This window comes from Muntiacus reevesi, chromosome 1, assembly GCF_963930625.1.
Source record: "Muntiacus reevesi chromosome 1, mMunRee1.1, whole genome shotgun sequence".
Taxonomy (NCBI): Eukaryota; Metazoa; Chordata; class Mammalia; order Artiodactyla; family Cervidae; genus Muntiacus; species Muntiacus reevesi.
The window spans coordinates 182,313,928-182,340,231 of NC_089249.1; the positions used below are offsets into that span (position 1 = coordinate 182,313,928).

General features: G+C 43.2%; 1 protein-coding gene across 5 annotated transcripts in view; it reads right to left on the reverse strand.

Annotated features, from left to right (window-relative positions):
* The window catches only part of SNAP47 (synaptosome associated protein 47), a 66,814-nt gene that overhangs the window by 15,213 nt on the left and 25,297 nt on the right, over window positions 1-26,304 (reverse strand). For all 5 annotated transcript variants that reach the window (XR_010660840.1, XM_065917324.1, XM_065917322.1 and 2 more), the window contains exons 3-4: window positions 13,546-14,036; window positions 6,934-7,058 (exon numbers count right to left, since the gene is read on the reverse strand). Coding sequence is in view for 4 of the 5 variants with exons in the window: in XM_065917324.1 (XP_065773396.1) it covers window positions 6,934-7,058; window positions 13,546-14,036 (616 nt within the window). In the remaining variant the exon portion in view is untranslated. The remainder of the gene's footprint in view (window positions 1-6,933; window positions 7,059-13,545; window positions 14,037-26,304) is intronic.

The window sequence follows — 26,304 nt, forward strand, 5'->3', positions numbered from 1 at the left end:
CTTACAAGGAGGTTCCTGGGCTGTGCGCAGCGGCTCAGTCATGCCTGACTCGTGACCCTATGGACTGTAGCCCAGTAGGCTCCTCTGTCATGGGACTTCCCAGGCAAGAATATGGAGTGGGTTGCCATTTCCTACTCCAGGGGATCTTCCCGACCCAGGGATTGAACCCGAATCTCCTGCATTGGCAAGTGGATTCTTTACCACTGCACCACTTGGAAAGCCCATTGGAGGGTCCTAGAATACGCAAATTCATAGAGACAGAGAGAAGGTTAGACATTAACAGGAACTGGAGAGAGGTGAAATGTGGAGTTTCTGTTTCACTATAACAGATTCTGTTGGGGTGATAAGAGAGCTCTGGAAATGAAACCATCAGTGGTGATGGTTGGGAAACATTTTTGAATGTAATTAATACTATTTACATAGTTAAAATAGAGGAAAAAAAAGTTTTTTAATAGTTAAAATGACAAAATTTTATTCTACATATTCTACCACAATAAAAAACACGGTTATAATATATATAACCTTCCGCAGCCAAGTACTCAATAACAATATAATCAAACACTTGATTTTAAGACTTGAGGTTCATTCAAAAGCTGACCAAGAACACAGGAAATCATGTTCTGAAGGGTGAACAAGTCATTCTCCAAAACGGAATGCCTGAGTATCTTGCCCCTTGGCACTTTACCTTCTACACCACCAAGCAGCTGCTCTAGAATTTGTTCATTGAGATGCTGGTACATTCTGGAATCACAAAATCTTAGAGTTCCTTATCTGGCAGCTTCTTCCCTATCCACAGTTCCCAGGGGTAGTAGAAAGTACAGAATACAACCCCAAGAATCATGCGTGTGCGTATCTGGACCCAAAGGACAGGTGCCTCCTCCATGCGGCTCAGATTTACACCACAGCCTCTATGTGGAGGAGGTCTAGTGCACCCACTTAGCTTTCTCTGTCAACTGCAGAGGACGCACAGCCACACACTTGGACTGGCCCCCTCATTCTGAACAGTCACTGTCACAGACAACAAGGGCCTCTGCTAGAATGGTGACCATATCCAACATGATGGGAATCCCGAAGGCTGCCATGGAGAAGAGCCGGCTGTCCCAGGCAATTACAGAAGGCACCAGTGAACCACAGCAAGCAGGGCTGGGCTAGGGAGTGGTGGCACCACGTGTCTGTCTGTCTGTCAAAGCAGTGCTCATGGATATTGGAAATAAAAGCAAAACTAAACAAATGGGACCTAATGAAACTTAAAAGCTTTTGTTTTTTTAACAAAAAACAACAAAGGAAACTATAAGCAAGGTGAAAAGACAGCCTTCAGAATGGAAGAAAATAATAGCAAATGAAGAAACAGACAAAGGATTAATCTCAAAAATATACAAGCAACTCCTGAAGCTCAATTCCAGAAAAACAAATGACCCAATCAAAAAATGGGCCAAAGAACTAAACAGACATTTCTCCAAAGAAGACATACAGATGGCTAACAAACACATGAAAAGATGGTCAACATCACTCATTATTAGAGAAATGCAAATCAAAACCACAATGAGGTACCATTACATGCCAGTCAGGATGGCTGCTATCCAAAAGTCTACAAGCAATAAAGTTAGGGTGTGGAGAAAAGGGAACCCTCTTACACTGTTGGTGGGAATGCAAACTAATACAGCCACTATGGAGAACAGTGTGGAGATTCCTTAAAAAACTGGAAATAGAACTGCCGTATGACCCAGCAATCCCACTTCTGGGCATACACATCGAGGAAACTAGATCTGAAAGAGACACGTGTACCCCAATGTTCATCGCAGCACTGTTTATAATTGCCAGGACATGGAAGCAACCTAGATGCCCATCAGCAGACAAATGGATAAGGAAGCTATGGTACATATACACCATGGAATATTACTCAGCCATTAAAAAGAATTCATTTGAATCAGTTCTAATGAGTTGGATGAAACTGGAGCCCATTATACAGAGTGAAGTAAGCCAGAAAGATAAAGACCAATACAGTATACTAACACATATATATAGAATTTAAAAAGATGGTAATGATAACCCTATATGCAAAACAGAAAAAGAGACACAGATGTACAGAACAGACTTTTGGACTCTGTGGGAGAAGGCGAGGGTGGGATGTTCTGAGAGAATAGCATTGAAACAAGTATACTATCAAGGGTGAAACAGATCACCAGCCCAGGTTGGATGCATGAGACAAGTGCCCAGGGCTGGTGCACTGGGAAGACCCAGAGGGATCGGATGGGGAGGGAGGTGGGAGTGGGGATCGGGATGGGGAACACATGTAAATCCATGGCTGATTCATGTCAATGTATGGCAAAACCCACTACAGTATTGTAAAGTAATTAGCCTCCAACTAATAAAAGTAAATGAAAAAAAAAAAAAAAAAGCAGTGCTCATGGTTACCAGTGACCCAGCTAACCGACAGAGCAGACAGGAAAATCAGGAATGAATATTGAGAAGTAAGGCGTGGCATTTTTCTGTAACTGAGCTTTCCTTTCATTGTGGCAGATTCTGCAGTAGATGGTAGGTATTGGAATACACCACAAGCCAGTGCCTTTGCTTTTCAGAAGTGGAGACTGGGGCCAGGGGAGCAAAGCAGCCTTCCCAGGACCACAGAGACAGCAGGCAGGGCTGGGACCAGCGCCAGGATGCCAGGTTCCTAAGCCAGGGCTCATCCTAGGCCATATGACCTTTCACTGAAATGTCCCCTGTATGTGGACAACAAAAGTTACTAGGTACCTTTTCCTCTTCTAATGGTTTAACACATTTAGAAATGACATGGGATATGAAGTCAGAAACATGTATTAGTAATTCACAGTTAGAGTGACATATATTTAAATAAACGGCCTATTTCGTTTCTAATATTCAGACTGGTATCAAAGCCATAAATAAAAATACTAACCTTCTAACTGTGCCCCATAATTAACAAATGAAATGAACTGTCTGAAAAAGATTCAGAAGACAGCACAGAATGATAACAAGAGAACCTGAGGAGAATGAGTAAAAACCTGAAATTATCTCATCTCTCCTTATTTAAAAACCTTCAATGATTCCAAACTACTTCTAGGACAAAATCCAGACTCCTTTGAGTGGACATGTCCAGCTCCCGGTCCCCAGACCCCTCCACAGAGCCCCCTCCAACAAAGGTGTTGGCACACCCTCCCAGCACTGGTCAGTGGTCCTATAGCTGGTGGAAAGTATGACCACTGCCCTTCTACTTTTGAAGGCCTCCCAGTTTAGCCATTCCCACCTCCATCCTAAGACGTATCAGTTCTAGAATGTGCATTTCTGAGGTGTGGTTTAGTCTACTGCCACAGCTGATGAGAAGCACCATGGATCATCACCCCTCACTCATCATCTCATGACTTTGTCTTGACAATTATTCTAGGAAACCCAGATGTGTTGTCTTCTCCAAATAAACAAGTAATACACTGAAGCCAGGGCTATACTATCCCACTAATTCAGACATTTATTTTAGGCTAAAGATCAGTTATGCAAGAAATGAAAGATTCTTTTTTTTTCCTGATTAGGAAAGGAGACATGAATTGGGACAAATTTAAATAACTAGAAAAAAAAGTACAAGGAAAAAGACCAGAATGGTGGAGTTACTGAAGACGAAATATATTTTATCATTTCTACAAAAAAGAAAGAAAAAAGAAAAATAAGATTATCTTGTAATAAACCATAATGGAAAACAATGTGAAAGAGAATATAGACACACACAACATATAGAATGAGAAAGAGAGAAAAGGACATTAATTTCTTAAGATAGTTAGCAAGGAGAGAGCCATAGCATCCTTTCTGGCCTTGAATTATTTCAGGAACAATCCAGTCAATTACCAGTGCAGATGCATGTGGAACTTGGCTCAGCTAATCAATGCAGACAAAAGGCCTGGCCCTCACTCATCTCCCCAGCACAGGCATCTGCAGGACTGCCTTTTCAATAAACTCTTCTCCTCATGCCAGCTGACGAGCTAAGTTTTCCAGTAAACCAACTTTCTGACTGAACTGAATGAATCACCTCCATTTTTAATTTTTGTGTTTTGCATTTATTGTTTATAAAGATACCACATGCAGTAGGCATGCTAAATGCCCAAATATAATCAAACAGAAAGTTCAAAACTATGACCTAAAATCTTGCCATGAACCCGCACTCTGTGCAACCCTTTTTATTGGAAATGATGGAAGTATCCAGGGCAAGTCTTCCTTCATTGTTGTTATGTGGCCGGGGATGTTGAAGAGCCTGATAAACCGTAAGACCAGACCCGAGTCAGCTTTTCATTCCGATTCCGTCTTTGGTGAAAGATGGAGGAAGGGTGAAAAAACAACACAGGAGATTAAGAAGTTATGAAGAAACTTTAGATAAAATTGCTATGTCCTGAGGACAGAACCATGCCGTTTTTTTCTTATCGCTTCCAAATACTGTATCAAACACATGGGAGCCACAGATTTAGTAACGAAAGAGCAGGAGTTCTGAGGCAGGAAAGGTTAGCACATCAGACGCTGGAAATGATTCACGGACTCTGCCAAACCCCTCTGAGGGACTCTGACTCCTCTCCCAGCCTCCTCCACCACGTGCCCGCCCACAGTGGGTGATGGAGAGCCACAGCTACGCGGCAGACGGGGCCCAACTGTAGCCCACATGCCGCTGCAGAGGCCCGGCACAGTGCGCTGAGCACGGCCGCTCCCTGAGGAGGTCATGGCGCGTCTTCTCTCTAGCACCCCGACTGCAGTTTAAGTCACCAAATCCATTTCCACGTAATGACTCTAATAGCATCTGCAGCAGAAACCACAGATGAATGGAGGGAGATTTTCTTGCATTTTCATTTTCCCTGGAAATTTAACTCATTCCTACCTATGCCTGAACTTCAGCTACACAGCTCAAAATTCTTGTCTAAATATGAAACATGTGTTTTACCTCAAAAAGACAACCTCATATGAAACTACGTTCTCCCTGCAGGGAAGGAGAATGAGACAGCTAACTAGCACAAAGTCCTGCCCCTCCTGTGGGTAGGTCCTGCCAGCCCAGCCGCTCAGGGATCACCACGTCCTCTGCCCCAAAGCCAGCATCCTGATTCATGACGATGGCATCTGCTGTTCCCAGCACGGACGCCACAGGGCTCACTGAGACTTGTTGATGACAGTCAGGACCAACCACACAGACACAAGCTTTCATGGGGAAGAATGGTGATCCCAGTGGTTACTGAGGAATCTTATTCTACTCTTAGCTGTTCATGCATTCATTCTGATCTCTCCCATTCTGTCTATCTAGATTTTAGGGGAAGAATACATTGTTTAGGGGAAGAAGAAATTGTTTATTTGAAATTGGAAGGACCCTCTCAAACTACATGGCCACCAGTAGAATTAACAGATAAGATTCTTACATTTCCCATGAAAAAGCCAAGTTCTTGCTCCAGTCTCAACACAACTGTGGGACACAGAAGAGCTCATCTCAGCCACAGACATCTTCATTGGAGGGTGAGAAGGGACCCAGATCCTACCACTTCGAGGCCTATATGTACTCTCATTCACTTTCACGAGAACAGGTTAAGTCTGCCTTCATAGTACAAAGCTTTCTCAAGTCCCAAGACAGACAAGATCTGCAGTGTTCTGGAGTCAATAAGCCTATCAAAAGAAGGGATTAGTAAGCTGCAAAATTTGCTAGTTGCAGCTAGAAAGCAGCATGTCTATGTGTCGTTACTAAAAGTGATTAACTTAGATCAGAAGGAATAAGTGACAAATGACGTATGTTTAAAATACCCCATTGTAAAAGATAAACACTTTTTCCCCCAAAAGGAAAAAGCTGAGCTTAAAGGAGTCTATGCCTATGTAGACACATAGAATAAAATTATTTAAAAACAGGTTTAAAAGACATACAGTCTCTTATATGCTTTGATGAAATTTGTGGGGTGCCACCAACAAAACAGTCTCTCTAAAATGGAGCCTGAATCTGATGGAGCCTCTAGAGCTACAAACTGACCTACAGGAGTACCAAGGCAGAAAGTAGATAGCTCACCATCTGCTGGGAGGTGGGAAAACCAAGTAAGTAACATCTTGCAAGTTGCAAAATTTTGACAGAAAAAGAATTCAGCTTTTTCATCAAATAAACTGCAAAGGAAGAAGAAGAGATGACAGAGGAAAGTTGTGAATTAAAGGCACTTCACTAAATGCAACACAGGGGTCTTAAGAGGATCTCAATCGGAACAAACATGTGACACATTTTTCTAAATGAGGGAACTAAGGGAAACCTGAGCACTGGCTTGATGTCTGATGGCACCAAGGACTCTACCTTTTACTTTTTTAAGGTGAGTATGGTATTGTGCTGATTTTTTAAAATAGTTCTTTCTTTTAAAGCTACTGAAACATTTATGAATGAAATGACACAATGTCTAGGTATTTGCTATATAGTTATTAAAAAAGGAGAAAGAAAAGGCCACTGTGTTGTCCAGCATTAACATAGGAAGGTAAATTGAAAGTATTTCTATCAAATATTGTTTAAATTTCAATTTCCTGGACAAACAGTGGCAAGCCTTCTCAAGAACCAGCGTTCAGCACTTGAGGGCAAGTGTCCTCGACTATACACGCCCAGGGAGTGCACACACACAGGTGCTGCACATGTGTGCACACACCACACACGCACACATGTACACGTACAGAGCATATGTGCGCGCGCACACACACACACACAAGAGGCAAGACCACTGTGTGTGCACAGGAATGCACGCCACAAAACGCAAGGAATCAGAATGGGCAATGCCTTTATTCTTTCTCAAGCCACAGGGAGCTGAGCAAATCAGGTGGATATCCCAACATTTCTGTGTAGGCGAGAGGCAAGCGTAAGTCAGTGGAAAGTTGCTTTTAGGCAAGAAAGACAAGTAAGTTGCCTGCAGGGGAGGATATAACACTATGAATGCACGTTACCTGTCCCAGTTCCTGGGTGTCTTCCTCAGAAATGACTGGCTCGCTTTTCTGCAGCTGAAGTGGCCTCCCTTCCTGGCTCCCTGCGGAGGACTCATAGTGCATGGCTTGGTCCATCAGTCCAGATGCTGAAATACAAAGTCAGGGTGGTATCTTTCAGAAGGTGTGAACAACACAAGCGCATTCAGAATTTTAGAAAAAGTGGTGTTTAAGGCCATCAGAGCTCTTTAGGTTGACAGAGTGTCTTCACAGTCTTCTATGGGTGCAGAGCCTCTGGGCTTGCCGGAGCAGTAAGTGTGGTGAACTCACTTGGCTGAGCCTCTGCTTAGCTGACTGAATGTGGAACCTGCCTGAGCCTTGCCTTCAATCCCAACCCAGAGCTGCTCCCTTACCTGACACTGACCTGAGTGTACAACACAGTAAATACTCGGGACCTTGTTCTATAACTGGCTTTGAGAAGAAAGATCTTTTATCCAAGTGGATATTATTTAGTCACTAAGTTGTGTCCAACCCTTTTGTGACCCCATGGACCAGGCAGCCCACCAGGCTCCTTTGTCCATGGGATTTCCCAGACAAGAACACTGGAGTGGGTTGCCATTTCCTTCTCCGTTTTATTAATCCTGGTCTGAGAACCAGCATCTGCATTCCAGGACCAACTCCTCTGAGCAGCAAAGAAGGCAGAGATGTGACACACCACTTCGTTCTGAGGACCCTCAGGGCAGTAAGCAGTGCTGCCTTCTGGCAGAGTGGCCTAGAGCAGCTGTTAAGTGCATTGTTAGGAAAGGAAATTCATCTTGGGGTCAAGTTCGTGCTGGGCCTGAGGAATAGGAATACAGCTGGTAACTCTAGGGTATGCTAATTGCACAAGTTCCTCCTCCCAGGGGAGAGAACAGCACCTCCAACAGGTACACAAATATCCCCTTATTCTTATCTGTTAAATAATTTCTTACAAACTAACACTCTCTGAAATTCCCTAACTGAGCAGAGAAGACATGAGGATGAGAGCATGTTTCTTGAGATACCAGAGAGGAAGTCTCGGTCAGATAGAGTGAGCTCAGGCACCAGCTGATGCAAAGCAAAACCTGCATGGAGGCAAGGGCAGGGGTTCCACACTGCAGACCTGAGCACTCCCCAGAGCCGTCTCCTCTGGGAAGGAGGGCCTATGAGAGACTGCCCGCCTTTTAACTACGCACACCTGTGAGAGCTGCAACCCGCACAGCACTGCTACACCGTCACACACACCTGGGGAGTCTGACGGGGTTTCACAACACGGAAACCGCGGTACACACCATGCACGCCGCTGTGCTTTTCTGTTCTTTATATGAAAGCTGCTTGCAATCAACCAGATTGATCTCACAACCCGAGTTCTACGATCTCCAAGGTGCCACTACTCCATCATCCTAAGGGCTTACTGAGAACTCTCCATAGCCTACAACTCACTGTTGGTTGGTCTTACAAGACCTAAATGTCACTAAGATGTTACCTAATAAAAAGCACTTTTCTAACACATTAGCAACAGAACACCATCAGAGCTAAGCTGGACAACAGAGGACGTGTTCTACTAACTATCATCAGCCTAAAGGAAAAGCTAACTAACGTACACGACCTTAAAATGTCACCAGTGGTAACACAATGGCCAAGTGCACTTCTTTTGTCTACGTTACCAGTGGTTCTCTGGCCTAATGGGTGAAGGTGAGTGCCTCAGTCAGCCTATACCCTTCTCCCCAGTCTGCTGCCTGACCCTGCAGACCCCTGTTCCTGCCACCCTACCCTCTGCCCCCGACACACCCCACTGCACATGTCATGCAGACAGATGTGCCCCAGCCCACGTCTGCAGACGTGTTCTCCACTCAGCCCTTTCATCACAGCAATCGTCCCGCATCTGTCCTGGTACAATTCAGCTTACACACTGACAGTGACTTGCTGCTGGCACTGCGCTGCTACTCCTCTCATCATCTCTGGGAATGAGGGTCTCCCCGGCCAGCTTCCCTGGGAGCGAAGCCCACGTCTAGTCCACACTTGCGCGCTGTGCCCAGGGCTGGGCTCACTCACTGTTACTACAGTTGTATGACAGCCAGAAACACACCGCTTTTAAATCTTTAACAAATGGGGCTGAACAGCCAGAAAATCACAACCGAGGACTTTTCTTCTTGGAATGTGCTAATCAGAGATGTTTCTCACAACGACCTGTGGCATCACTAGGGTCCTGCCTGGTACAAAACTCGGTCACCCTCAGAACTGTCTGCTGAGACCTGGGGTGCTGACTCAGTTACTTTAATGCTCTGAAATATCTTCTGAAAAAAATTAATTTGATGCAGTATAAGATGGTTTTTGTCTCAGAAGTCAACAACATTAATAGTTAAACAAAATAAGCACAAATTGTTCAAGCTATGTGAGAACTTACAGATGATCCCACTTTCTAAGGACAAGGAGGCATCAAGGGGAGCCCTGAGCAAGGACTGGGCTGGCAGGGGCAGCGCTGGGACACAAAAGTCACCTTTGTGCATCAGACACAGACTGGTCACCTCATCGCAAGTTCGGAGCAGACACCACCAGGGCCTGCTCTGTGAGCAGAAAAACTGCTTCAAGTCTGTCTAGTCACGAGCAAATCCTTCTCCCTGTCCTTGGGCCCCAAATGCCCCACTGATGACACAGGAAAATGCCTACTCTATCCAGCACCTTATATAACTGGAGTGGGAAGCCCTTTCAGAAAAAAAGCACAAAATGCTCCATGTCCTCAATGTAACAGGAGGTATAAGAGACAGAAAGCTGAAATGCAGAAAGAGAGTAGTCTCAACTAATTACAGTTTTTTAAATACTTACTTTGCAAATTTACAAAATTATATGGTATACAGCTTGGACCTGTGGGTCCTTGGAAGGGATCAAGGGGTTGAGGGTCAAGCAGTTCTCTGGGGGTCGGTCGATAGTCAGGGGTCACCACGTCCTAATAACCACACGGGGCCTGTTTGCAGTCAGGGCAGTGCTCATGTCCTAGGGACCACAAGCAGGGCTCTGTCGGTGGTCAGCCTGACAGCCGTGGCCCAGGGACCACATGGAGTCTGCTGGCGGTAAGCACGGTGCTGTGTCCCAGGGTCAGAACTTCACTGCTTCAAAAGATGGTCCTACATTAATGACCCTGTGCAGAGACTTCAGTGCTTCAGAAGTTTACCTACCATTTTACAGAGATGCATGTGCTAAGCAAGATTTCTACAGGGTCAGTGAATGGGAAACCAGTCTTCTTAAATTAGATGGTCAGAGGAGGCCCCTCTCAGAAGGCAACAGTTAGCAAACAGTGAAAACAAAACTCAGTACCAAAAAACTCTTTAAAAATGCTATGCACGGACCATGCTCTTATAATAAGAGCTCTGTGATCTTCCTCCCCAAACCCACCACCCCAGTGGATCATGAGACAACATGAGACAAGGTCCAGCTTGGGAAAAGGCTACAAAGCCTAACCACTGTCAAGATCATCAAAACAAGGGGAGTCTGAGAATCCGTAATAGTCAAGATGAGTCCAAGATGAGACTCCGAAACATCATCTAGGATCCTGGCTAGGATTCTGGAATAGTAAAACTTACGGAAATCTGGATAAAACATGGAATTTATAGAGTAAAGATGTATAGATAGGTTCATTAGTTGTGACAACGAACAATACTAATGTAAGCTGACAAGAACAGGGGAAACTGGGTGTAGGAGACACGGGAGTACTCCTCACAGCTTTTCCTCGAGTCTGAAACTATTCTAAAATTTAAAAGATTATTTTAAAGATACTGTGCAGGCAAACAGCAATTTGCAACAGCTCTTTCTTAAGGTGGAATCTTCCCACCTGCATCATTTCCATTCCTTGAAGCCCAGGAGACTCTCCTCCTCCCCCAGTCCCAGCCTGGCCACCAAGGCCCTCAATCTGTCTACACTATACATTACAACAAAGGTCTCTGGAAAGTTCTTCTGGACTCGTTCTTAACAAACATTGGTCCACCGTTACTAGATCGCCACCTTCTGGCCACACATTTTACTAAAATAGGTCACTGAGGAGTGAAATACATTTCTGAGATGTCAAAGTCATGGTTTCTATCTCCACTGTCTCTGCTGTTTCCCATACAGAAAAGTAAAAACAGAGGTGCTGACAGATGCAACAACAAGAAAGGTCACAGTGAGAAGTAAGTTCTCATTACTGGGCTTGACAGGACCACTGTGAAGTTCCAAGCAAACAAGATATCCTCTTGTTTACTGAACTCAGCATGCTGGCTTCTTCCAAACGTAACTCCTCATCACCTGCATTCCTCCAAATTCACAGCTATAAGGTACACGTGCCTTGCTGGGCCAGGCAGCTTCACAAGGGGAGGATGGCACTTCATGCTCAGTCCAGACTCAGACACACTGTAGGGATCCCACCCAGAAGCTAAAGTTAGCACTGAAATGAAAACCAATCTGTCACGGTGGATGTGGCTCAGCTCATTCCATATATACACAGTCCGTTACTGGGATGGGTGAGGCCACAGTCCCCAGTTATTCAATCCAACCCTAATCTAACTGTTGCTGGGAAGGTGTTTGTAGATGTGGTGAAAGCTCTCAATAAGTTAACTTTAGGGGAGGGGGTCTATGCTAGACAATCTGGTGGGCCTGGTTCAATCAGCTGAAAAACCTTAAAGATGTAATATCTGCAGCTTCCCTGAGAAGAAAGACATTCAGCCTCTGCTCAGCAGCCGCAGTTTATGAGCAAGAGGTCCATTTTCCCCTTCCAGATGGGAGGCCCTGCAAATTTGCACTTGCTTAGCTTCCCGCAGTCTGATCACAGCGGCAGAGGCCCTGGTGCTCACTCCCTGCTCCTCTCGAGCCCCATCTGCCACCTGTATGCTTCGAGTCAGAGCTCATCATCCCATCCTCCTCGGGGCCTGCCCTCCATGACAGCAAGGCCCAGCAAGCTTGCACTCTTCTCACTTGCACAGTATGACTTTCTGTGCCACACAAGACATGTTCCCATCTGCCATCTCATTTGTAACCTTCTATGCCGTGTTCTCTCTCTGAAACCACCATGCCTAACAAGACCCACACATCGAATGTGGTAGAGCCCCATGAGAAGGATGGTTTCCAGGACTACAGGTAATCGCTTCTCGGCCTTGTGGCTAAGATCGAGTGCAGGACTACAGGTACCTGGCATCGTACCTGGTGTAGATGGATTCTTCAACAGCACGGTTAAAACCAATAGCCCACAGCGCTCTGCATCTGGCCCAGCAGCCAAGCCCTCCTTCCTCCTCTCACTGCTGAGGCTCCCCCAGAGGAAAACAGCAGTGATGAGGACTCAAAGACCCTGGTTATCAGAGGAGCTAACCAGACTGAGCTCGCAGATGGCCTTTCCTGAAGGGTCCTTCTGGTCAGCATCTGATGTTGGCCAGCAGAGTCTACCCTTTTTGGCCCTTTTATATAAACAGATTACATATTGAAATCAGTTACTTAAGAGGAAAAGGAAATGAAAGGAACTGGAACCGTAACAAACATACCTCATACAAACAAACTCTAACAACTAAAGTTAATAAGAAAAGATTATTACTTATTAGCAAAATCACTATAACAAGAAAGTAATGTCACCTGTAATGTTAGTATTAGAAAATACAAGAATATTTTATGACTTTAGGATTTCTTAAGCAGGGCTCAAAAATGAACATAAGGGGAAAAGTGGTGGATCTGACCACAGCAAAATTAGAGGTTTCTTTCTGTAATGGAGGCTGACAGTCTGGGAGAAGTATTTGTAGCTTCTAAATCAACGAGGGATGAGTATCTAGAATGAATAATGAACCCCTATAATTATATCAAAGAAAAAAAAAAAGCCTAGTAGAAAAACAAAAACAAACAGAACGAGCAAACCACAGAGAAAAATCTGCGAGACCAAAAAGCAACTAAAAAGTGTCTGATATTTCTTATCACAATCAAAAAAATAAAAATACCATCAAGATACCACTTGACACCCTCACATCCACATGTCCTACCACACACACTGGATCCTGGGGCCAAACTCAGCTATACCCTCCACACCCCAAAGAGACCGCAAGAGGATACTGCAACCACACTGCCAAGAAAAGCAAAGGTTTCACAATCTTTGTAGACGCTAAAAATCACACAAAAACTATGCTGCATAATTATCAAAAATTCTGATATCCAAACACACATCTGGAAAGTGGGCTTGGAAGATCTCAACTAAGTGCCAAGAAAACCAAGAGTGATGCGGGGTCTTGGGCGGAGACACACCAGAGCAGGTGGAGATGATGCTAGGTAGGACCCTAAAGTGTTGGTTCTCAAATCAAACAGAGGAAAGAGGTGAAAACATCTAACTTGGGAGCTTTCCTTCCTCTAAAAGTGTCACCAAAACCTTTCTGACCTACTTGGAAACCACAGCTCTAAAGGAAATGATAAAACTGAGTGATATGATATTGAGAGGGTAAATACTAAGAAAAATGGTCTGAAAATATTTTTATTTATAAGCAAATGGGCAGTTGCTAGTGAGCTGAAACCAGCAGTTGCTCTATGTGATGCATCATGGTAAGTATGCACCACGGGTGTGCTGAGTTTGACTGTGACTTTACAGGTTCTGTGCACAGACTCTTGACGATCACTCACCTGCGTGCCAGACTGAAGAGCCCTTCTCTGCTAGGGAAGAGGTTCCAGTGCTTCTGAGCATCATGGCGACTTCTAATAACTCGATCTTCTTGCTGAACTGTACTTCCAAAATGGGGATAACCTCTGGCATCTTGGCAGATATCAAATGATAAGTTATGTCTGGCTTCCCAATGAACCGCTGGCGGATGCTAATTTCATAAGGTGTGTGGACCTTGATGTCATCTACATCTTCCCTTTCGAATCTGTGCATGAGCAAAGAATCTGAGTTGTAGATTTCCAACCCAGAAACAAGGACGGTGAGCCTTCCTGGTTTAACATGAGATTCTGTTCTTTGCGAAATAACAGCAGGAACTTGGATCACTATCCCTTCTTTTCCAAAAGCTTTGGAATTAGCCACTGAGGTGTCCCACTTGGGCTTTGTTTCCGGTGGCGCTTTCCAAAGCTTGGAGCTAAAGGGCCACCAAGAAGGAGACTCCAGTTCAGTCAGCAACCTAAAAAAGCAAACAAAACACAAAAAGTAGACAATCAGTTGTTAATTTTTTTTTTTTTTGGGAAAATTGCTTTGACCTTTATAAAGAATGTTACCATTTTATAGTTTTCTTTTCCACAAGCACTCCAAGAAGCAGCAAAAACAGGAATTATTATCCTCATGTTTTTAAAAAGAAAACTGAGGCTAAGAGCAGTGGGACATTTGTCTACAGATACAAAGATCACCAGAAGTAGACACATAAGAACATCTTCTCACTGGAATACTGCTCTTTTCATACTTGACCTGCGGTAGTTTTGACCAAAACAAATCCTGATCATAACCTTTAGAGAGCCATCTAATAGAACTTTCTGCAGTAATCTGTATTGCTTAATCCAGTAATGGAGACACGTGGCCACTGGGCACCTGAAATACAGCTAACGCAAGGATGAACTGAATTTTAAACTTAATTTTAATGTGGCTAGTGGCTATCTTATTGGACAACACAGCTCTAATTTAACCACTAATACATAAAGAGATATATCTAAAAAGTCAGTAAGAAAGGAAAACAGTGGAAGCAAGAAAGGAAAAGCAAAGGAACAAAAGAGCAAATCAAATACACAGGATACAAATAACGAGATAGACGAGTTATCACAGCCATATTAGTAACCATGCCAAATGTAAGTGGGCTAAATTCTCTAACTAAAAGGCACATGGTCAGTCTAAATAAAACAGTTATATCTTGTTGACAAAAAGCAACGTGAAATATAAAGACAAAGGACAGACTGAAAGTAAAGGGACTGGAAAAGTAAAATAAAAAAATAACATGCCAAAAATAAACTTTAAGACAAAAAATGTTACTGGGAAGAGGGACAATGCACAATAATAAAAGGGTCAATCTAAAACAAAGACTTGATGACAGTAAATATGCATGCATCTAAAAACAGAACTTCAAGATTCATTAAGCAAAAACTGACAAAAGTAAAAGTAGCTGCAGGTTTTAACAAATTTTTCTTCATAACTGATACATCAAGAAGACAAAGGTAATTAGTAAGAATATAGAAATCTTGAACAATATTGTTCAACCACCTCAACTGATACCTCCAAATGCTGAATGCACTCTCTGAAGTATATTCAAAACATAAACAATAACAACAAAAACAATATATTATATAACAGAGTGGTCAAGATGGCACAGAATGAACACCTTCACTTCCTCTCACAGGTAAACCAAAATTATGACTACTTACAGAGGAACTATCAATGAGAAGGACCTGAAGACTCGCAGAAAAGATTTCCCCAAACTAAGGATATCAAGAAGGAACTACGATGAGACGGGTAGGAGTGGTGGAGTTGCAGTAGAGTTAAAACCCACATCCCCAGGCAGGTGACATACAAAAGGGGGGGCAATCACAATCACAAGAGGTTCTCCCCAAGACTCAAGGGGTCCAAGCTCCATACTGGGCTCCCCAGCCCCGGGGTATCACACTGGAAGATAAGCTCCGTAACAACTGACTTGGAAAGTCAGCCAGTCTTGTGTAAGAGCTAGAGGGCTCCAGGAAAAGAGAAAGCTTCTCTTAAATGACACAAAGCATCACATGCTCAGAGACCCAGCAAAGAGGGAGTATTTCAAAGGCGTCTAGATCAGAGCTACCTGTTACACTTGGAGAAGCCTGCCAGGGAGGTGGGAGGCCACCAGAACGCCCCCTGGGGACACAGATGCTGGCAGCAGCCATTTATGGGAGCTATTTAGGTTCTGTCATGAGGATGCTGATGCTGGCAAGTGCATCAGTGGATGCACTGCTCTGGAGTCTAAACTATCGGCACTGGAACACGCTCTACCAGACACCAGTAGGTGGCCAACAGGCCTGGGACCTCTCGCGCTGCCCAGCCGTGACCCTGACAACCAGCAGGCAGAGACCCAGTCCTGGACCAGCAGAGCTGCAGCCAGCCACACAGGAACCGAGCACCACCCACCAATGGAAAAGAATCAGCTCTGGGACCCCAGGCCCGACAGGCAACTATACTGGGAACAGGTTCCGCTCGTCAGGCAGGCACCAGCCCTAGGAGTTTCAAGGTCCCTGCTTCACATACTGGCAGGTCAGCACCAGGACTGGGACTTGCCAGCTCTTGCAGACAGGAGTCCAAGACGGGCAGGCCCCAAAGTCAACTATACTGGGACCAGACGCCACCCACCAGGAAATTAAATATTTGAAGTGAATGAAACTAAAAACATGATATACAAAAATACAGTGGAATGCAAACAGAGCAGTCATGAGAGAGAAAGTCATCTCTCTCAATGCATATATTTGAAAACCTCTTGTTATTCAGTTGCTCAATCATGTCTGGCTTTTTGAGATCCCACAGACCGCAGCACACCACCAGGCTTCTCCGTCCTTCACTATCTCCTGGAGTTTGCTCAAACTCATGTTCATTGAATTGGTGATGCTATCCAACCATCTCTTCCTCTGCTGCCCCGCTTCTCCTCCTGACCTCAATCTTTCTGAGCATTAGGGTCTTTTCCAATGAGTCGACTCTTCCCATCAGGTGGTCAAAAGCTTCAGCTTCAGCATCAGTCCTTCCAATGAATATTCGGGGTTGACTTCCTTTAGGATGGACTGGTTGGATCTCCTTGCAGTCCAAGGGACTCTCAAAAGTCTTCTCCAACACCACAATTAAAAATGACCAGTTCTTTGGTGCTCAGCCTTCTTCATGATCCAACTCTCACATCCAAGGATATCTACTGGAAAAACCATAGCTTTGACTATACAGACCTTTGTTGGCAAAGTGATGTCTCTGCTTTTCACTCGCTAGGTTTGTCACAGCTGTCCTTTCAAGGAAGCATCTTTTAATTTCATGGCTGCAGTCATGGTCCGCAGTGATTTTGGAGCCCAGGAAAAGAAAATCTGTCACTGTTTCCACTTTTTCCCCTTCTATTTGCCATGAAGTGATGGGATCAGACACCACGATCTTAGTTTTTTGAATGCTGAGTTTTAAGCCAGCTTTTTCACTCTCCTCTTTCACCCTCATCAAGAGGCTCTTTAGTTCCTCTTCACTTTCTGCCATTAGAGTGGTAACATCTGCCTATCTGGGGTTGTTGCTGATTCTCTCAGCAATCTTGGTTCCAGCTTGCGATTCATCCCAACCTGGCATTTTGCACAACGTACTCTGCATCTAAGTTAAATAAGCTGGGTGACAACATTCAGCCTTGACACACTCCTTTTCCAAGTTTGAACCAGTCTGTTGTTCCATGTCCAGTTCTGACTATTGCTTTTTCATCTGCATATAGGTTTCTCAGGAGACAGGTAAGGTGGCCTGGTATTCTCATCTCTTTAAGAGTTTTCCACAGTTAGTTGTCACCTACACAGTCAAAGGCTTTAGCATCGTCAATGAAGCAGAAGCAGAGGTTTTCCTGGAATTCCCTTGCTTTCTTTATGATCCAACAAATGTTGGCAATTTGATCTCTGCTTCCTCTGCCTTTTCTAAATCCAGCTTATACATCTGGAAGTTCCCAATTCATATACTATTGAAAGCTAGCTTGAAGGATTTTGAGCATGACCTTGTTAGCATGTGAAATGAGCACAACTGTATGGTTTGAACATTCTTTGGCATTGCCCTTTTTTGGGACTGGAATGAAAACTGACCTTTTCTAGTCCTGGGGCCATTGCTGAGTTTTCCAAATTTGCTGACATATTGAGTGCAGCACTTTAATAGCATTATCTTTTAGGATTTTAAATAATTAAGCTGGAATTCCCCCATTCCCACTAGCTTTGTTTGTAGTGATGCCTCCTAAGATCCACTGGACTTTACACTCCAGGATGTCTAGCTCTACGTGAGTGATCACACCATGGTTATCCCGATCATTAAGACCTATTTTGTATAATTCTTCTGTGTATTCTTGCCACTTCTTTTTAATCTCCTCTGTTTTTGTTAGGTCTTTGATGTTTCTGTCCTTTATCATGCCTATCCATCTCTGCACGAAATGTTCCCTGCTATCTCCAATTTCTTGGAAGAGATCCCTAGTCTCTCCCATTCTGTTGTTTTCCTCTATTTCTTTGCATTGTTCACTTAAGAAGGCTTTCTTATCTCTCCTTCATATCCTCTGGAACTCTGCATTCAGTTGGGTGTATCTTTCCCTTTCTCCCTTGCCTTTCACCTCTCTTCTTTTCTCAGCTATTTGTAAAGCCTCCTCAGACCACCACTTTGCCTTCTTGCATTTCTTTTTCATTGGGATGGTTTTGATCAACACGTCCTGTACAATGCTAGGAACCTCCACCCATAGTTCTTCAGGCACTCTGTCTACCAGATCTAACCCCTGAATCTATTCGTCACCTCCACTGTATAATCATAAGGGATTTGATTTAGGCCAGACCTGAATGGCCTAGTGGTTTTTTCCCTATTTTCTTCAATTTAAGCCTGAATTTTGCAATCAGGAGATCATGAAAACTTCCTAGGAAGGTTTAAAATCAGTGGTCTAAGCCTCTACCTCAAAAAGTTATAAATTATACACAGAGAAAGTAGAAGGAAAAGTAGGAAACAATGAAAAGGAAAATAGAAAAATTACAAAACATTATCTTTGAAGTAATTTTAAAAATTAAACCCCTAGCAAGAAAAAATAAAGAAAAAAAAAAAAACTGAACAAGAGAGGGAACAAACAACCTGAAAAATAAAATATGCTTAAATAATTGTATATTCATCAATTATTACATTGTTAAGATGGCAAAACTCTCCTAAAATGACATATCCAACCCAATTACTATCAAAAGCCCAACTGGTTTATGTGTAGAAACGGGCTAGCTGATCCTAAAATTCACATGAAAATGCAAGGGACCCAGAATAGCCAACAATCTTGAAAAAGAAGAACAAAGTTAGATTCATATTATCTGATTGCAAAACTTACTACAAAGCTATAGAAATGAAGATGGTGTAGTGCTGGTATAAAGTTATGTATATGGATCAATGAAATAGAATTCAGAGCTCAGAAACAAACTTTGACATTTATGGGCAATTGACTATCAACAAGGGTGACAAGACAATTCAATGGGGAAACAAGTCTTTTCAACAAATGTTGCTGAATACAACTGGATATCCATAGGCAAAAAAAAAGGAACTGGTCCCATTTCTCATGCCATTTGCAAAAATGAACTCAAAGTTAATCATATATAAGATAAATGTAAGAGCTAAAACTATAAAAACTCTTAGAAGAAAGTACAAGAGTAAATCTTTGCAACTGGGATTAGACAAGAGATTGTTAGACATGACACCAACAGTGAAGCAATATTAAGAAAAAAATAGATACATCACACTTCATCAAAATTAAAAATTTTCGTATTTCAAAAAACAATCAATAAAGTGAAATGACAATACACAGAATAGGAGAAAATATTTGTAAATCATTTATCTGATAAAGGGACTTGTATCCAGAATATATAAAGAATTCTTGTAACTCTAGAAAAACAATAATAAATGGTCAAAGGACTTGAAAACAATATATACATATGAACAAAAAGCACATGAAAAGATGCTCACTATTGTGAGGAAATGAAAATGAATACCACAGTGAGATACCACTTCACACCCACTAGGATAGCTATAATTTTTTAAAAGGCAATAACAAGTATTAGTGAGGAAGTGGAGAAAATGGAACTCTCATACATTACTGGCAGGAATGCAAAATGGTGCAACTATGTTGGAAAACAAGTTCTCAGCTTCTAAAAATGTTAAACAAAGATCCAGCAATTTCCCTCTCAGGGGAAATGAAAATATGTACCTATACAAACACTTGTACATGAGTATCCACAGCATCATTATGAATAATAACCACAATGTAGAAACAACACGTGTATCGTTGGGCAGGGACTTCCATGGTATCCGGCGGTCAGGATCTGGGCTTTCATTGCGTGGCCAGGTTCAGTCTGGGGACCTCAGAGTCCACAAGCCGTGTGGCACCCTCCTCCGCAAAAGACTAAAAACTAGTCACTGGGCAAACAAAATGTTACAGATCTACAAAACAGAGTATGACTCTGAAACACAAACAGTAAAGTGCATCCTGCAACATGAATGAGTCTCAAAGGTCGCAACACTAGCCAAAAGGAGCCAAGCGTACATTAACTCTCCCGAAAGACAAATCCATACAATACACACAGGGAGCAGGCTGGTGGTGACCTGGGCTACCGTAAGAACAGAGTGACCCGGCTGGGCCTGCGGCCACTTTGAGGCTGACAGTGCCCTAAAACTGGACTCCAGTGACATCCGTTTAACTCTGTAAAGTAACTAAAAACCACTGAACTGTTCACATAAAATGAGTGAATTTTATGGTATGTAAGTTAGAAAGCTGTTCTAAAACATCTACCCAGACAAACAGCAGTAAAACATTAGAACATTTAGAGTAGGGAGAAAAAACCTTTAGCCACAAAAGAACGATAAATTCTCTTTAGCAGTAACATATGCAAAGAGGACAATGGGAAAACATCTTCAAAATGTTGAGCTAAATTTGGCTTAATTGTGAAGAGCCAAATTACCATTCAGAGTGTCAGTAAAATAAAGGCATATTCCAACATATGAAGACTGAGACAATACTACTTACTCACAGAACCCAATAAAAACATAATGAATTCTAAAAATTCATTATGTAATCCTTATTTTACCACAGAATGTGAGGAAGTGGCAAAGACCTGATTGAAGGATGGCATGGCTGTTGAATGAGTATCACGGAACCAGGGCTCTTAGCTCCCTCCCAAGAGGCAGCTGTAAATAAGCCTCTGGAGGCCAACTGCACCGACGAGACTTTCTCCAGCGACTCCGACCTTCTGTGCCTCCCCTTCTGCTCTGTAGTGTGGACTTCACCTGGAACCTGTCTGCAGACCATTCACCCAAAACTTATATTTAAAAGGTAATAAATGGTGACAGGAGCTGTCCATGAATACCTAAGATTACATGATTTAAGGTTTACAATCCTAGATATTACTCCCTGCTAAATTATTGGGTTAAAAATGTTACAACATGCTTAAAGATGGAACAGCTTAAAGTTCAGGAGTATACTAATTGCAACAGGTTGAAACTCAGAATTCATTATGTTACTCAAATACTTTTAGATCCAGGAATTCAAAATGATATTAAAAATTATAACTGAATATTTTTTGACAATGATAAAGAACAAAATCATTACTTTGAAAACTGCTAAATACAGAAAAACAATGAAATTTGCTCCAGAATGAAATGGTCACATGAAGGGCATCATCTATTCATAAAAGCCATATAGTTAGTGAGGGAAGTTAGCAGGGAAGATGGTGGAATAGGAAGCTTCAGGAATCTATCCCTCCAGCAAAACAAATCAACTGGCACAACTATCTGAAGCAATTACCTTGGAACTCTGGGAAAAGGAGAACATTTGCAGCATCCAGCAGGAAGTTGATGCAGAGACAGTGAACTTCAAGCAACTTCTGCTTTCAAGCAGTAGTAGCTACCACCTCCCATCCAACAAAACCATAGCTCGCAGCTGTGGAACAGCAGCAAGTATTCCTAATGTGGCCTGTTGGAGCCAGGGTGGGCAACAGTGACCTTCCCTCCAAAAATTGGGATTGCTGAGTTTTGACTGGGGCTTTCAATTGCTGAAAGGTTGGCACAGAGATCTCCACCACCATGGGCTGAAGTGCTCCACAGTCAGGAGGGAATTTAAAGAAACAAGACCTATTTATTTTGTCTTTCTTGGGAGCTTCAGTGGCCACACTTAATAAGGAATACATGCTTTGCAAATATAGTCTGGAGTAGTCACAAAAAGTCAGTTCCAACTCTCAATAAGCAAAAACCAACCCCTGAGGTATAGAAGAATTCGATTTCCAGAGTGTTATCAGTCAGCTTGGGCTGCAACAGACTGGTAGCTTAAGCAACAAATATTTATTTCTTACAGTTTTAGAGGCTAAAAAGTCCAAGATCAGAGTTATAACAGATGTGGTTTTTTGCTCAGAGCTCTTTCCCTGGCTTTCAGTCATTTTCTCTCCAGCTTCTTCCCCATCTGTAAAGACACTAATCCCATCAAGGAGGCTACACCCTCATGACCTCATCTAAACTTTACCTTCCAAAGGCCCCACCTCCTAACACTGGTGGTTTAGACTTAATACACGAATTTCAGGGACACACATAAAGTCCATAACAGATTACAAAAATATAATCTTCAGAATGTGTAGTTCTAGAGAGAAAATTACAAAATATACAAAGAAAGAGGAAAATATGGCCTATTCATAGAAAATAAAGCAAGCCCAGGCATTTGAATTATCAGTCAAAGACATTATACCAACTGTCTTAAATATGTGGAAAGAGTTAAAGGAAATTATGGACAAAGAACTGAAAGAAATCAGAATAAAAATATATGAGCAAAGAATCTCAATAAAAAGACAGAAATTATGAGAAGAAACCAAACAAATTTTAGAGCTGAAAAGTAACAGTAACTGAAATAAAAAACTCACTACAGGAAGTCAACAGCAGATCTGAGCAGGGAGAATAAAGGATAAGCAAATTTGAAGGTCAAACATTTGAAATTTTCTAGTCTGAGGAGCAGAAAGAAAAAAAGAAGAAAAATGAACAGAACCTAAAGGAACTATGGGACACCATCAAGCAGATCAACACATGTATTACAGGAATTCCAGATGGACAGAAAAGAGGCAGAAAACACATTTGATTTGAAACTTCTCAAATCCGGTGAAAACCATGAAAAGACACATTCAAGAAGCTCAACAAACTCCATGGAGAATAAAAAAGAAACACATTATGATCAAACTGCTGAAACTTAAAGACAAAAACAAAAATTTAAAGCAGCAAGAGTGACTCGCCATATACAAAGAATTCACAATAAGTAACAGTCCACTGTAATCAACCCACCAAGTAGCTGACTGAACTCCCTGGAAAAAGACGCCATACTGGGGACTCCAGCGTTGATCTCTGCTGCTATCAGATTGCACAGCAGTGGCAATCGCTGAGCTGGCCTTGATAAGTGGAGTTCATGCTTCAGGGCCCAAACATGGCCTCCTCCACCCTGTTGCCACGGCCGTTGTGTTCACAGGCCCACTGGGCAATAACAGGATGGACTGGAGAAACAGGCTGACTGGTGTCCAGAGAACAAGTCTTCCTCTCCGTTTGGTTACTGTAACTCTCTTCTGCTGAGGAGACACTTTGGTGACCTTTCACGTGGGGCACCTCTTCACCTTTCTGCTCATTCAGAAAGATCTATCCATACAGTTCTGCCCCAGACCTCCTCGTCATCAAGTTTCCAGTCATGTTTCTTCCAGTCCCTGAACCTCCAACCAAACCACTTTGCCACAACCAATCAGTACACAGTTCAGCAAGCAAACTGCTGACCAGAATACTGCTTATCATCACTAATCCCAGAAGAGGACTCCAAACACCTCCCCACAGCACCATGGTATTGGAATCAGCATGGAACATAACACAGTTAAGCACCGGACGGAGCAACGCCTTACTGAGCTTTATTTGCACAGAGAAGAGACAGAGCAAGATCAGTTCCAATAAAGGGCCTAGGTCCCTCATGGCCAGCAGGCCCCTCCAGCAGCCAACGGACAGCAACTGGCTCATGCACACCCCTCGGTGCCCTAGTGGAAGGACCCTTCCCCTTCCCCCACGGCGCCTGAAAAACTTAAAAGACTGGATGTGCTTGAGAACCACTAATGTGCAGGCTTAAGCAGAACAAAAGATCACTGGTAGAGATTGTAACAAGGAAAGTTATTCCCCCGAAAGCAAGGCACAGGTTGTGGGGGTGTTTTACCTCTTGATGATAAAGTGTTCTAGCCTCAAGGCCCACTCTTAAGAGGTCAAGGAGGGGTAAAAGACTGCATACACCAGACTGGGTTTCCCAACACAAATGAACCAGAAGCACTGCTTGTGGTTCTGTCCACGGGGAGGATTTCCCATCACCACTGTCCTGTAGGATGTCCCAGAGAGAGACCGTCATGCGACTACTGTCCGCTTCTGGACAGTGCCTACACATCCTGGAACCAGGCCCCAGTGTTTCCTCCTCAGGCAGCTGATTGCAGGGCACTCCCCAAGTAGGCGGTGGATTGTAAGTGGCTGGGAAACAGAAGGCAGTGTACCAGAAAGGGGTGGGAGGAGCATGCATGTGGGCCAGTTCCTCACGCATCTTAACCTGGGCCTTCAGGGCCTACGTGAGCCCAATCTTTCGTATCCCACCTTTTTGTGGGATACATTCGATGATGGGGTACTGCTAAGTATGCCCAACTTCGTGAATGGTGAGTCCGATAACCACCACTCAAGATGGGCAGCTGAACTTGTAGAGTTGCTTGGTGGCCTGTGGTTGTGTTCTGTCTCTACTAATGCCCAGTAGCAGGCCAAGAGCTGATCCTCAAAAGGAAAGTAGTTATCTGCAGAGGATAGCAGGGCTTTGCTCCAAAAGCCTAAAGGTGTGTACAGAAATTCCCTACAAAGGTTTGCAAAAGGCTCCAAAGAGCACACCTGTCTGGCACTCACACATCATATACCAATGGATCATATGGCCCAAGGGGCAGAGCAGCTCTGTGGCGGTCTGGACCTGTTTCAGAGCCTTCTCTTGTTCTAGGCCCTGCTCAAAACCAGCAGCTTCTCAGTCACCTGGTAAACGTGCCAGTGTAAGACATCCAAATGCGGAATAAGTTGCTTCAAAAATGCTAAGAAGCACTGTGCCTCCTTTTTGGTTGTAGGAAGAGTCAGATGCAACAACCTACCCTTCACCATAGAGGAGATACTGCAATGAGCCACGGGATTTCTAAAAATTTCACTGAAGTAGAAGGCCCTTGAATTTCTGTCAGATTTCCCATCCTCTGATATGCAAATGTCTTATGAGTCTAGAGTAGTTGCTACTTCTTACTCACTAAGTACAATCAGCGTCAACATCATGTCATATTGTGGAAGAGAAAGGCATCAAGACCTTTGTCATCTAAATCATGACACAGGGCTGAAAAGTTGGTATACCCTTGAAGTAGGACAGTGAAGGTGTACTGCTGGCCTTGTTAGCTGATAAAAACTGCTTCAGGTGGTCGTTACTAACAGGAATGGAAAAAAAAACACTTACCAGATCCGATGCTGCATACCAGGCACCAGAGAATATGCTTGTTAATTTGCTCAAGCAGTTAAAACTACATCTGGAATGCCAACTGCAATTATAGTCACTACCTGGTTAAGTTTAAGATGTCCTACAAGACCCATACTTCTTTCCATAGTCAAATAAGTGAGCTGAATGGAGATGGGGTAGGACTTACTATCCAAGTTCTTGACGGTGGTACTCATCTCTATAATCCCTCCAGGAAAACGAAATTGCTTTTGGTTTACTAATTTTCTAGGTAGAAGCAGTTCTACTGGCCTTTACTTAGGTCTTTCCCACCAGAGTATCTCTCATTCCACAGGTCATGGAACCAGTGTAGGGATTCTGCCAGTTCCTGAATATGTCTATTCCAATTACATATTTCAGAACTAGGAAAAATTACCACAGAATGGGTCAGGGGTCATCTCACTGTGAGATGAACCTGAGCTAAAACTCCACGGATCACCTGACCTCCAAAAGCCCCTATATGAGCCACAGTGATGTTTTGGGTCTCCAAGAATTGGTTTTAGTTCAAAGCTAGTGTCTAGTGTGAAACTGCTTAGTCGCTCAGTCGTGTCCAACTCTTTGAGACCCCATGGACTATAGCCTGCCAGGCTCCTCTGTCAGTGGGATTCTCTAAGCAACAGTACTGAAGTGGGTTGTCATTTCCTTCTCCAAGTGTCTAGTAGTCCCTGAAAATATGATTATTTCCTTTTCTCCAGTGCACAGTCACCCTGGTAAAATGCCATAGGTCTCTCTGGGGGAAAGCTGGGATAAAGATGAACAATACAAAATTTGATAGTGTACTGAGATCCTTCCACAAGGGGACGGACCCACCTTCCCCATCATTCAAGGTGGTTCAAGTCTAGAAATCAATTAAGAAGCTACGACTTTTTTTAAAAAATTCAATTTAGATGTCATTCACATTACCTACAACTCTTCTGCTTAACAGATTGAGTAAGAATTGAGTCAACTGCCCAGCTATTTCTCTTCTAGGGGCACACGATCAATTGGCCAATTGATTCCCAGGCCTCTGGGAATCAGACTATTCTCTGACTGCTTGTTTTGACTCTGCTGTCCACTATAGTAACCACCCCCACTTGTCTTTGGTGATTTAAGTGCTACCACTTAGCCCTGCCACCCCAAAATCCAATTATCCCTGCTCATTTAAGGACCCCTGTTCAGTGGCAGCAGTTCCCACTGTAAT